At 49.5% G+C, this 13,014-nt stretch overlaps 1 protein-coding gene across 13 annotated transcripts in view; it reads right to left on the bottom strand.

Annotated features, from left to right (window-relative positions):
* NT5M (5',3'-nucleotidase, mitochondrial) overlaps positions 1 to 13,014 on the bottom strand; it is a 43,348-nt gene that overhangs the window by 18,239 nt on the left and 12,095 nt on the right. For 5 of the 13 annotated variants that reach the window (XR_013535462.1, XR_013535463.1, XR_013535464.1 and 2 more), the window contains exons 3-4: positions 11,831 to 11,958; positions 10,001 to 10,061 (exon numbers count right to left, since the gene is read on the bottom strand). Coding sequence is in view for 9 of the 13 variants with exons in the window: in XM_035299628.3 (XP_035155519.1) it covers positions 10,001 to 10,061; positions 11,831 to 11,958 (189 nt within the window). In the remaining 4 variants the exon portion in view is untranslated. Of the gene's footprint in view, positions 1 to 867; positions 961 to 1,744; positions 2,123 to 5,876; positions 9,639 to 10,000; positions 10,062 to 11,830; positions 11,959 to 13,014 lie in introns of those variants that run through there. The other 8 variants (XM_035299631.3, XM_035299629.2, XM_078372568.1 and 5 more) reach the window with 4 other exon arrangements.

Here is a 13,014-nt window from a genome sequence, read left to right on the forward strand (position 1 = left end):
ATAAATAAATAAATAAATAAATAAATAAAATCAGCTGAACTGTATACCTAAAATGATAATTTTTTTGTGTATTTACCACTATAAAATTTAAAAAATTATTTTTATAAAGATAGTCTCTGTGCCAAACAAAATACACCATGAAATCAAGACAAATTTAACACAGTATGTGGAAGACTGGTACACTGAAAGCTACAGAACATTGCTGAGGGAAGTTAAAGGTGTCCTATATAAATGAGGATGTGTGTGTTCTCGTGGATCAGAAGATCCAATATTGTTTAGCTCCATAGCTACAATGCACTTGCAATCAAATTCTCACTAGGTTCTTTGCAGAAACTGACAAGCCTGTTCTAAACTTTCAATAGAAATACAAAGGACCTAGAATAGCCAAAACAATTTTTTAAACAAAGAATAATTTTGGAAAACTCACACTGCTTTCAAAAGTTACTATAAAGCTAGAGTGGCTAGGCGCAGTGGCTCATGCCTGTAATCCCAGCACTTTGGGAGGCCAAGGCAAGTGAATTACCTGAAGTTAGGAGTTTGAGACCAGCCTGGCCAACATGATGAAACCCCATCTCTACTAAAAATAGAAAAAAATTATCCGGGTGTGGTGGTGGGCGCCTATAATCCCAGCTTCTCAGGAGGCTGAGGCAGGGAGATTCCCTTGAACCTGGGAGGCTGAGGCAGGGAGATTCCCTTGAACCTGGGAGGCAGAGGCAGTGAGCCTCTTTTTTGTTGTTGCACTCCAGCCTGGGCGACAGAGTGAAACTCCATCTCAAAAAAAAAAAAAAAAAAAAGATCATAACCTAAATAAAAAATCTAAACATATAAAACTTCTGCTCTTCTAAAGACTCTGTTGAGAAAATTTGCCTGTAATCTCAGCACTTTGGGAGGCTGAGGCAGGAGGATTGCTTGAGTCCAGGAGTTCAAGACCAGTTTGGGCAACATAGCAAGACTCCATCTCTACAAAAAAAAGTTTTAAAAATTAGCTGGGCATAGTGGCAGTTGTCTGTAGTCCTAGCTACTCAGGAGGCTAAGGTGGGAGGATCACTTCAGCCCAGGGAGTCACAGCTACAGTGAGCCATGGTCATGCCACTGCACTCCAGCCAGGGTGCCAGAGCAAAACCCTGTCTCTCCAAAAATTAAAAATAAAAAGAAGGCTGGGTGCAGTGGCTCATGCCTGTAATCCCAGCACTTTGAGAGGCTAAGGTGGGCGGATCACAAGGTCAAGAGTTCAAGATCAGTCTGACCAACATGGTGAAACCCCATCTTCTAAAAATACAAAAATTAGCCTGGTATGGTGGCACATGCCTGCAATCCCACTACTCAGGAGGCTGAGGCAGGAGAATCACTTGAACCTAGAAGGCAGATGTTGCAGTGAGCCAAGATTGTGCCACTGCACTCCAGCCTGGGCAACAGAGAGAGACTCCATCTCAAAAAAATAAATCACGGACTGGGAGAGAGTATTTGTAAAACACATTATCTGATAAAGAATTTGTTTCTAGCATATATAAACAACTCTCATAACTCACAAACAACTCAGTGAGAAACTAGGCAAAAGGCTTGTATGTTTTCATCACAGAAAACATGCAAAGGGCTATTTAGCTAAAAAGATGTTCAATATCATTAATCAAGGAAATGCAAATTAAAACAATGAGACACTACTACACATGCATGAGAAAGGCCAAAATCCAGAGCCCTGGCAACACCAAATGCTGGAGAGGATATGGAGCAAGAGGGACTCTCATTCACTGTGGATTTTAATAGCCTTTATTTTTTAGTCACAGAAAACTTGAGCAGAGGTACAGATTTCCCATATACCCTCCACCGCTGCACAATGCATAGCCTCCCCCCTTATCAACATCGCAGAATGCAGGATACTGGGAGTGAACCCTGATGTAAACTATGGGCTCTGGGTGGCCATAGTGCATAGAGGTAGGTTCATCAGCTGTATAACAATGTACACGCTGGTGGGGCCATTGTGCCTTTAGCTCAGATTTGCCTCAGAGGGACACGTCAGTGGACAAGGGTAGGCTTGGACAAGGAAGCATCTGTTGGGTTTATCAGCAGCTGTTTGGAAGAAGGCTTGCTCATCACCTGATCACCATTTTGGTTTCTGAAAGCTCTAGGGAGAAAATAGTTCAGCCCAGGTGAATGTAAAGGTATTCAAGCATAAAGCGGTTCTGTCGTTCTAGACCAGAATCAGAAAAAATGCCTGCCATGGAACCTAAAACTACATGCAGCTAAAGAACTGTGGGCAGGACTCCCGGGGAGGCCCTCTCTCCAAGACCCAGGGGTGCAGGCAGGAAGTCCATGAACCACCTCGAGAGCAAAGAGACCAGTGATTACCAAGAAGACACAGGAGTAAAGGGGGAGGCTGGCAGAGAACAGTGCTGGAAAACATCAGAGGGGCAGATGGCTGGCAGCTCTCATTCCTACCTCCCCGCCTTCCCTGTGCCACGTGGCTCACAGGCCCACCACCAAATGCACACATTAGAACTAGAGCTGTGTGAGCTAGACACAATCCCTGGCAGGTAGAATGTTGGAAGGGACAGAGTCCTGCTCCACTCAGATGAGCAGATCTCAAGACAAGCCTCAAATCAGGGAGGGTGGGGTATGCAGGTGTGAGAGGTGGGTGAATGACACAGTTAGAAAAATAATACCATAAAGCTGGAGGTTTTCAGAATGAATGGCTTGATCTAGGACACTTTAAAGGTATTGTGACCAGGCACGACGGCTCATGCCTGTAATCTCAGCACTTTGGAAGGCCAAGGCAAGAGGATCACTTGAGGCCAGGAGTTTGAGACCAGCCTAGGCAACACAGGGAGACCCCATCTTCAAAAACATGTTTTTAATTAGCTGGGTGTGGTGGCATGTGCCTATAATCCTAACCAGTGGGAGGCTGAGGCAAGAGGACCACTTGAGCCCAGGAGTTAAGAGGCTGCAGTGAGCTATGATTGTACCACTACTCTCCAGCCTGGGCAACAGAGCAAGACCCTGTCTTTAAAAAAGTTACATAAATAAAGGGATCATGCGCTTTTGTCTACAATGCCTATTACAATGATAAAATGGCCAGATCTAACTAAAAGGAGTGGGTTAGTTTTGGAATTATTAGCCATCTGAACAGCCAATTTTATTTTCTCGGGAAATGTAATTCACATACCATGAAATTCACCAATTTAAAGCATACAATTCATTGGTCATTAGTGTATCGACAATGTTATGCAACCATTACCACTATCTAAATTCTAGAATGTTTGCATTACCCCTAAAAGAAACCTCAAGCCAATTAGCAGGAACAGACAATTTTTAAAATAAACACTGGTATGGGCCAGAAACATGCCAAAAAACACATCATGAGCCTCATTGAGATGGCATGGCGGGGGTGAGAGTGGGGTTCAGGAACTCCAGGCGAAGCTCCTGAAGGCTGGCAGTGTGGCCCCCATGCCATTCCCAAAAGAACCTAGGACTTCTTCTAGTGCCAAGAGAAAGTCCCAAGCCTTTTAGCATAAGTCCTACAGGGAGCAACTGGAAAAGGTACCAGGAGCAACTGAAAATTCAGAGTAAAATATGCAAAGAAGGCTGGGTGCCGTGGCTCACACCTGTAATCCTAGCACTCTGTGAGGCAGAGGCAGGCAGATTGCCTGAGCTCAGGAGTTCAAGGCCAGCCTGGGCAACATGATGAAATTCTGTCTCTACTAAAATACAAAAAATTAGCCAGGCATGGTGGCGTGCACCTGTATTCCCAGCTACAGGCTGAGGCAGGAGAATTGCTAGAATCCAGGAGGCAGAGGTTGCAGTGAGCCAAGATTGCACCACTACCCTCCAGCCTGGGCAACAGAGCAAGACTCAAAAAAAAAAAAAAAAAAAAAAATCACACACACACACACCCCCCTACATATATATGTGCAAAGAAATTCATTATATTAAGTTTAAAAAAAGGTCTATATTGGCTAGGTGTGGTAGCTCACATCTGTAATCCCAGCACTTTAGGGGCCCGAAGTGGGTAGAGCACCCGAGGTCAGGAGTTCGAGACTAGCCTAGCCAATATGGTGAAACTCCGTCTCTACTAAAAATATAAAAATTAGCCAGGCATGGTGGCAGTTGCCTGTAATACCAGTTACTTGGGAGGCTGAGGCAGGAGAATTGCTTGAACCCAGGAGGTGGAGGTTGCACTGCACTCCAGAGTGGGCAACAGAACGAGACTCTGTCTCAAAACAAAAAATATGTTTTTAGGTTTTTATTTCAGGTTAAAGGAAGAGGCTCAATTAAGAAGTGGGTTGGTTATTTATTTATTTTTTGAGACAGAGACTTATTCTGTCACTAAGCCTGGAATGCAGTGGCATGATCATAGCTCACTGCAGCCTTGACCTCCCAGGCTCAAGCAATCCTCCCACCTCAGCTTCCCAAAATGCTGCAACTACAGACACACACCAGCACACTCAGCTCATTTCTTTTTATTAGAGATGGGGTCTCACTCTGTTGTCCAGGCCAGTCTCCAACTCCTAGGTTCAAGTGATGCTCCTGCCTCAGCCTCCCAAAGTGGGATTACAAGCGTGAGCCACTGCACCTGGCCTGAAGTGGGAATTTTTGACATTTATTCTAAAAATCAATGTCGAACAAGGCAGACATTTCATCTGGAAACCAGACTTCAAGTCAGAAGAGCACATCCCCCTTCATACCCAAGACCCTCCCTTAATTTGGCTTGTGATTACTCCCCTTTTTGAATGGGAAAATTTCAGAGTAAAATGTTATGCCTGTGCATGAAGAACTTGCTGTGGATTTTTAAATCTCTCTGCAGGGTGAAAAGGTACAGGTCATGCTGCTTCAGTTCTGAGTCAGGGAGTCCGAGAGGAGGCACTGAGGCTGAGGAGCAGAGCCCGGGCTCTGAAGTCCAACTCCCCACTTTCTGGCTACTGACCCTGTGCCTCTGTCTCCCCATCTGTAGAACAGGGATAATAACAGTACCTATTGTGTAGGGCTACATGAGGCTAAATGCATCACTACAGGGCAAGCCCTTGCAGCCATATACGACCAGCTTGGCTACTGTTAACTATTACCCAGTTTTAATCTACTGTTAACTATTACCCAGGGGTTTAGAATGTTGGAAACCTTCTTTCCAGCCAGAAAGAAGGTTCTGGTAACCTGAATGTTACCCAACTCAACTCCCTCCATGTGAGAAAGAGGGAGAGCTGATGGCAGTCAGGTTCCTGTCCTCTGACTGGGTCTTGAAAGAAAATCAACCAAGGATAAAAGTTCCCACTTCTGGCCACAAAGGCTGATCCTACTCGGTGCACAGAGCTGTTGAGGAAGTGTGCATGGTCTGGGGCCTGAGCCTAGACTGGGGCTACCATGTTGGAGACCTCTGTCCTGTGTAGACATGTCTGGAGACCCACCTCCAGCCCTACCTTGCCAGCCCCAGGCATGGAGTAGAGGAACTGTTAATACCTGCCCGCCCTCAGCCAGGGAAGAAGTGCCAGTCTACAGGGATGGGAGGGGCATGAACAGTGGGCAAGGGGGTGCCTGGAGCAACCTTCGTCTTACTTACATCTCGCCCACACTTTCCCCCTTGTCTTAGTTCTAGGGTTAGAGGTGGTGGTGTGGCCAAACCATGACGACAGCTGGGAGATTGGAATAAACTAATCCACTTCACCTGGCCCAACCCAAGCCCCTGTAGCCACCAGCCAACAAATTCATCCCGAATTCCTCAAATGTGCTGCGCACTTTCCCGTCTTCGTGTGTTTGTTCAATGGCCCACTTCCTCTACTGACTGACCCTACGTGGCACAGCCTACCCACTGGCAGGAGGAGAGGACCCTGCCCACGGCTGGTGCAGTGGAAATGAATAAATTTTCTGTGTGATATTTACCCAAACCCTACCTTTTCTCACATGATCCAGGAGTTCTATTTCTTGGAATTCACCCTAAGGACATGACCATACAAAGACTTACTCACAAGATGCCATCAGCTATTAATAATAATGTTTCTGGCCAGGCATGGTGGCTTCCATCTGTAATCCCAGCACTTTGGGAGGCCAAGGTGGGCAGACCACTTTGAGGCCAGGAGTTTGAGACCAGCCTGGCCAATGTGGTGAAACCCCACCTCTATTGAAAATATAAAAAATTATTTGGGAGGCCGAGGCGGGTGGATCACGAGGTCAACAGATCGAGACCATCCTGGTCAACATGGTGAAACCCTGTCTCTACTAAAAATACAAAAAATTAGCTGGGCATGGTGGCGCGTGCCTGTAATCCCAGCTACTCAGGAGGCTGAGGCAGGAGAATTGCCTGAACCCAGGAGGCGGAGGTTGCGGTGAGCCAAGATCGCGCCATTGCACTGCAGCCTGGGCAACAAGAGCGAAACTCCATCTCAAAAAAAAAAAAAAAATTATATATATAAAATTCGGCGGGCATGGTGACACACACTTGTCGTTCCAGCTGCTTGGGAGACTGAGGTATGAGAATCACTTAAACCCAGGAGGTAGAAGTTGCAGTGAGCCCAAATCATGCCACTGCACTCCAACCTGGACCACAGAGCTAGACTCTGCCTCAAAAAAAAAAAAAAAATCCTATTTCTGAAGAGTGTTTGATAACAGAAAAAAGGCTAAAAATATATTCCTAAGCAGAAAAAGAAAACCATACAGGACATAAGCTTTGTTAAATACATGCATTATTATTATTTTGAGATGGAGTCTCTCTGTAGCCCAGGCCAGAGTGCAGTGGCGCGATCCTGGCTCACTGCAACCTCCACCTCCAGGGTCCCAGTTAAAGTAATTCTCCTACCTCAGCCTCCCAAGTAGCTGGGATTACAGGCATGAGCCACCATGCCAGCTAATTTTTGTATTTTTTAGTAGAGATGGGGTTTCACCATGTTGGCCAGTCTGGTCTTGAACTCCTGACCTCATGATCCGCCTGCCTCAGCCTCCCAAAGTGTTGGGATTACAGGCGTTAGCCACCGTGCCCGGCCCATGTATTATATTTAAAACACATCAAAGAAAAACCACTCTGGGAGGCTGGGGTGGGTAGATCACAAGGTCAGGAGCTCAAGACCAGCTTGGTCAACATGATGAAACCCATTTCTATTAAAAATAAAAAAGTTAGCTGGGCGTGGTGGCATGCACCTGTAATCCCAGCTACTCAGGAGGCTGAGGCAGGAGGATTGCTTGAACGTGGGAGGCAGATGTTGCAGTGAGTTGAGATGGCGCCACTGCACTCCAGCCTGAGTGACATAGTGAGACCCCGCCCCTGCCAAAAAAAGCTAGAAAGAAACAGATCAAAGTGCTAACAGCATCCCTCTCCAGGTGGTGGGACTGCAGATGTGGATTCTTGTTGCCTTTCCTCTTTCATTTAGTTCGATCAGGACATCCACCATCAGTGTGCCCCTTCTTCTGGCAATGGCACCTCAACTCCTCTGGAAAGTCACACCTCTGCCACCAGCTGTGGCCTCTTAGGACAGTCTGTCAGGGCACCCAGGGCTAGGTGTGGGACCCAAGCTCAGCTGATGGGCCTCCTTCTCCTGGGACTATGAACCTTGGGCAGTGAAACCCAAGGATGGAGAAAGGGGGTTCCAGCATCTTGGACTCTTTGCTGGAGAGTCTGTGTGCTCTGCCCCTGTGGTCTCAGGCCTGCTTCCTCAGGCTTCCCTTTGATTCCCTGAGCAAAGCAACATCCTTCTAATCGGTCCTGCCTTTGTTCAAGTTAGCCAGAGGCTGTTGATGTTGCTGGGACTAGGGTCCTAACTGACATCCCCTTCCTCTTAAATCCACACTGTTTCCAAATCCTCTCTAGTGAGTGAAAGCTAGCTACCTGCCAGGGAACATACAGGCGGTGGGCACAGGCTCTCGACAGGCAGACCTGGAGCAGGCCTCGCTGGCAAGCGTCAGACCCAGTACATGAGCTGCCTCATCCCTCTGAGCCTCAGTTTCTTCATCTGTCAAATCAGAAGTTTTCTTGTTTCACAGGCAGCTGTTATAAACGTCCAAAGCGATAATAGGACAGCGCCTGGCATATCAAAGCATCAAATGAGCGCCAAGCCCTGTTGCTCGCAGGTGTTTAGTAACTCTCTGTTGGACAAATGAATCTACTCATCTAACAACAAACGCTGAGTACTCACAGTGTGCCACCCTGTGCTGGGCGCTGGGCTTGGCAGTGGGCAGGACAATGAGAGCCCAGCCGGCACAGGTCCTGGCCCAGTTGGGAGATGGACAAAGAACAAGCCGTCGATGAAAACATAAACCCATTTCAAGTGGTGGGAAGTGTTATCCAAAAACCAAGATGGACATGACAGTCACAAAATGTGGGGAGACTTCTGGGTGGAGGCCTCATGGACGAGAAGGCACCAGGGCTGGGGATGGGAGGAGAACATTCCAAGCCAAAAGCTGCTGGAGAAGCAGATGGGGAGGGGGCCCTGGTAGGCCCTGCAGGTCATGCTCAGGCACGTGTACATGGTTTCTAAAGGGAAACCATAAAGAGGTTTCAAGTCAGGAGCTGCCATGATCTGCTGTGTGAGAGGCCTTGTCAGCCCACATGGAACTGAGAGGAGCAGGCAGTTTAGGAGGCCCCATCAGCTGCTCTGGGAGGAAACACCAGGGTGGTGGCAGTGAGAAGAGAGAAGCAGACAAGTGCCAGATGTGGTTTAGAAATCAGTCCCACAAGACATGGGATGCACCGACATGCTGGAGGTGAGTGGTTAGAGAAGATTCGTCAGGACAGCCCCTGATTTCTGACCTGAGGCCGGCAGACAGCACTGCCACCCACTGGGAGGGAAGGAAGGACATGGCAAGGAAATCAGCATCCCAGGGACAGATACGTCCGGTCTGAGTGTCTGGAGCTCGAGGGCAGTCCTGGGCTGAGGCTACAAAGGTGGGACGACCGGCGCAAAGACAGTATCTAATCCCCAGGAACGGATGAATGAGGCCACGTTGTTAATCTCACTCCCACAGTTGTTGGTTGACCACCATGGCCACCCAGTGAAACTCCAGCTAAAAAAGTGTCTGCCTTAGCCTCCTCCTGAGTAGCTGGGAGTACACTGTGCCAGGCTGTCAATTTCATTTAAATATGGAATCCAGACCAGGCCTGTGGCTCATGCCTGGAATCCCAGCACTTTGGAAGGCCCAGGTGGGTGGATGACCTGAGCTCAGGAGTTTGAGACCAGCCCAGCCAACATGGCAAAACCCTATCTCTACTAAAAATACAGAAAAAAATAGCTGAACATGGTGGTGGGCACTCATAATCCCAGCTACTGAGGAGGCTGTGGTGGTGGGCACTCGTAATCCCAGCTACTGAGGAGGCTGAGGCAGGAGAATCGCTTGAACCCGGGAGGCGGAGGTTGCAGTGAGCCGTGATTGTGCCACTGCACTCCAGCCTGGGTGACAACAAGAGCAAAACTCCATCTTCAAAAAAAAAAAAAGGAATCCAGAGAGAAAGATCATGTGAAGACCCCTGAAAGAACTCATGCCTGAAGATTTGATGCCCCCAGAGCAGGAGGGGCTCCAGGCTGAAGATCTCGCCTTCCTGAATTTGGGAAGAGCTGCTCTGGCCTCCAGCACGAGCACCTCCTCCAGGGTCACAGACCTTTCCTCTGGGTTTGGCCACTTCATGTTCCCAATTTCCAGAAAGGTCTCAATGTCATGCAATTCTAATTCTTTTCAATGAAGATAATAAAGTGAGTATATAGCAAAATGAACTTTACCCAGCTCACCTTTGTGAGACTTTCCATGGAAATACATCTAATGCCTCCAGGCCCTCCCCAGCTGGGGTTCTCACTCTTCAAAGGCCTGCTCTGGGCCAGGCTAACCTGACATGGTCAGAGAACCTGCATCATAATGAGTCCCCATCTAGAGCCTCAGGCTGGGGCTGGAGTGGGCCTTGGGGAGTGGGAGCCTACTGTCACAGAGGTAGGGGAGTGCTGCGAGGGTCCATCCCCTTTCCACAGGCAGACTGGGTCCCACACCCCTCGCCTGTTTGAACACGGGTAAGGTCCAGCTGAGCAGATGCATGCCTTACCTTCTCATAGGGACAGTACTTGAACATCTTGATGGGGCTTGTGCAGATGAAGACGTCAGTGCTGTCAACAAGAGAAGGGAGGCTGAGCAGTGAGCCTGCAGCCCCTGACTCACCACCCAAGGCCCTCCCCACCTGCCCCGGCTGAGTGGTGAGCCTGCAGCCCCCTGACTCACCACCAGAGGTCCTCCCTACCTGCCCCGCCTTCACAGGACTGGACCCTCTGAGTCTGAACCCTTCATCTGCTGTGGGACCCCCACCACCCTGTACTATCTCCACACCAGAGGTGTTGGCCTCGCGTGTCTGCCCTATCCCATGGCCCTGGGCAGCCACATGACCCTACCCTGGCCAGGCAGCCAGCTCTGGGCTGGACATCTGCCTGCAGGGCCTCCTGCCATGGAGAAAGGTAAGTCAAGAAATCTATGAGGAAGAAGGATTCTGGTGTGCAAGTCCCCTGGCCTGGGGAACACAGAGAAGGGGCCTACTTCATGCTGGGCTGAGCCCTGCAGTGATTGAGTCCCTGAAAGACAGGCTTGGCTTAGCTCAGCAATGAGGAGCACCAAGTCCCCGGAGTTGCAGTGCTGTGCTGTAACCATGGGGGAGCTGACCCAAATAGCCTCCCAGGTGCCTGCACCCTCATGCCCACAGGGCCCTAGCCCTCACTAATGGGGCCACTTGGTCCCAAACACCCTCATGAGGCTGGCATTCGCCACTGGAACCTGTACCTCCTGTGCGTTTTGCTGAGCCTCTGGAAGACAGAACTTTGCTGATGCTTTCTCTCTGACAAACAAGTGCCCCAAGAGTCAGAGGTGAGACTGGGCACAGGGTGTGCCCTCTCATTACCTGTTCTTGGTACTACCTCCGCCAGCCACGCCAGCCCCTCTCGTAAAGACTCAGCCTCTCGCCAGCATCCTCACTCCTGCCCTAACCGAAACTGGCCTCACATCAAGGGTGCCCCTCCCCAACTCGCCTCTGAGTGCGAGCTGCCTCTTCCTCACCCCACAGACTTCAGAGATGGTGGCATCTTCCTTCTCCATTGCTCCTTCCAGAACCCTGATGCCAGTGCCCACACCCTATAGCACACCCCTGCTGCCCTTTCTGGCCACTGTCACCATTGCCAGTTACTATCCCTTATGCACTCTGTGGCTGGCTCGCCATCCTCTCCACTCCTGCTTCATCACAGTCCTCAGTGACCTGACACATGTCCACACGTATGTGCGTGCACAGGTGCAGATCCCACACCTTGTCACTCAGTTCCTAACCTTCCCCACCTCCAAACACCTTCCTCTCCACCTCCAAACATCCAACCTTCAACACATCTCCTACTGTCACCCCATGGAGCTTGGAATCACTTCCCCCCAAATCCTAGTCTCAGGCTTTGCCTCCCTGGCCACCATCCACAATGCTTCAGCATGTGTGTTCTCTCATCCTGCACTCAACTCTTCAGCCTCATGGAGACACCCTCCTTGTCCCAGCTTGGCGAACTGCCTTCACCCAGCTGGGGCCCAGCCTTTGCTGCCAACCTCTGCTTGCATTTCTCATGCTCCACCCAGGTCTGTCTCGCCAGGCCCCTGAAGGAGCCCAGCCATCCCACTGCTCCCATCTGCACCCAAGCAACTCAATGTTGCTGGAGAAGAAAATTCATATCATCAGTTGGACCCATTGCATCTTCAATTCCTGACACTGAGCCAGGCAGGGCCTGCAGTTGCCTGGCAGCTCTCTCCGGTGCCCTCTCTGGCACTCTGGGCAGAGCCAGGACACACCTGCCTCATTTCCTCAATCTTCTTGTGGGTGAGACTCTGAGTGCACCTCATCATGGATGTGGAAGCTCACCTGCCACTGGGCTCTCTTCCTCCTCCATTCCAGCTCCTCGCCAGCTGCTGGGCCCAGACTCCCCGTCTACTCCTCCGCTGACCTCTCCAGGTTGGGTCCAGGCCCTCAGGGGCTCTCTGCCTGCACTCCTGCTTTAAATACCTTCTGCAAGCTGATGTGTCCCAGCCTCTCTCAGCACCAGCCTCACACCCACCAGGACACCTCACACACCTCACACAGGATTTCCAATGTGGGACATGTGATCCTCTGCTCCTAAAGCCTGTCCCTCCCTGAGTCTTCCCTCAGTTCCTGGACTATCTTAGATAAATAGAAATGGTAAAGACAGAGCTGTACTCAAGCAAAATACCTAAAAATCACCCCTTTTTCCTACCTTTCTTCTACCCCTATTATCAGATCCATCCACAGGTCTTGTGGGTCCCACCAAAGCACACGTCATCCACCAGCCTCTCTCCACAGACCTCACCCCAGACCCAAAGGCGCCACCTCCCACTGAGCAGCCGCGACCACCTCCACTGAATCCTCAACTTCCAGTTCTTGCCCCCCAAGCATTTCTACCCAGCATCCAGACTGAGTCTTTTTAAACAGCTTTACTGAGGTATAATCAACATGCAATAAAGTGCACATATTAAAAGGGTACAATTCAATAAATTTGGACATAAAGACACACATGGGAGGCCGGGTGTGGTGGCTCACTCCTGTAATCCCAGCACTTTTGAAGGCTGAGGTGGGTGGATCACCTGAGGTTGGGAGTTCGAGATGAGCCTGGCCAATATGGTGAAACCCTATCTCTACTAAAAATACAAAAATTAGCCAGGCATGGTGGTGCACACCTATAGTCCCAGCTACCGGGGAGGCTGAGGCAGGAGAATCGCTTGAACCTGGGAGGTGGAGGTTGCAGTGAGCCGAGATGGCACCACTGCATTCCAGCCTGGGCGAAAGAGCAAGACTCTGTCTCAAAATAAATAAAGAGATATGAAAAAATAAATAAAAGATACACATGGGAAACCCAGATCACCACAATAAAAAAATAAACATACCTGCCACCCCCAAAAGTTTCTCTCTGTTACCTCTCCCAGCTACCCCTCCCTGTCCCCTGTCACCCCTTCCGGGGACCCAGGCAACCACCCATCACTTTCCATCAGTGCAGATTGGATAGTATTCTCCAGAATGTAACTTAAATGGAA

The sequence above is a fragment of the Callithrix jacchus genome, chromosome 5 (genome assembly GCF_049354715.1).
Source record: "Callithrix jacchus isolate 240 chromosome 5, calJac240_pri, whole genome shotgun sequence".
NCBI classification, from domain to species: domain Eukaryota; kingdom Metazoa; phylum Chordata; class Mammalia; order Primates; family Cebidae; genus Callithrix; species Callithrix jacchus.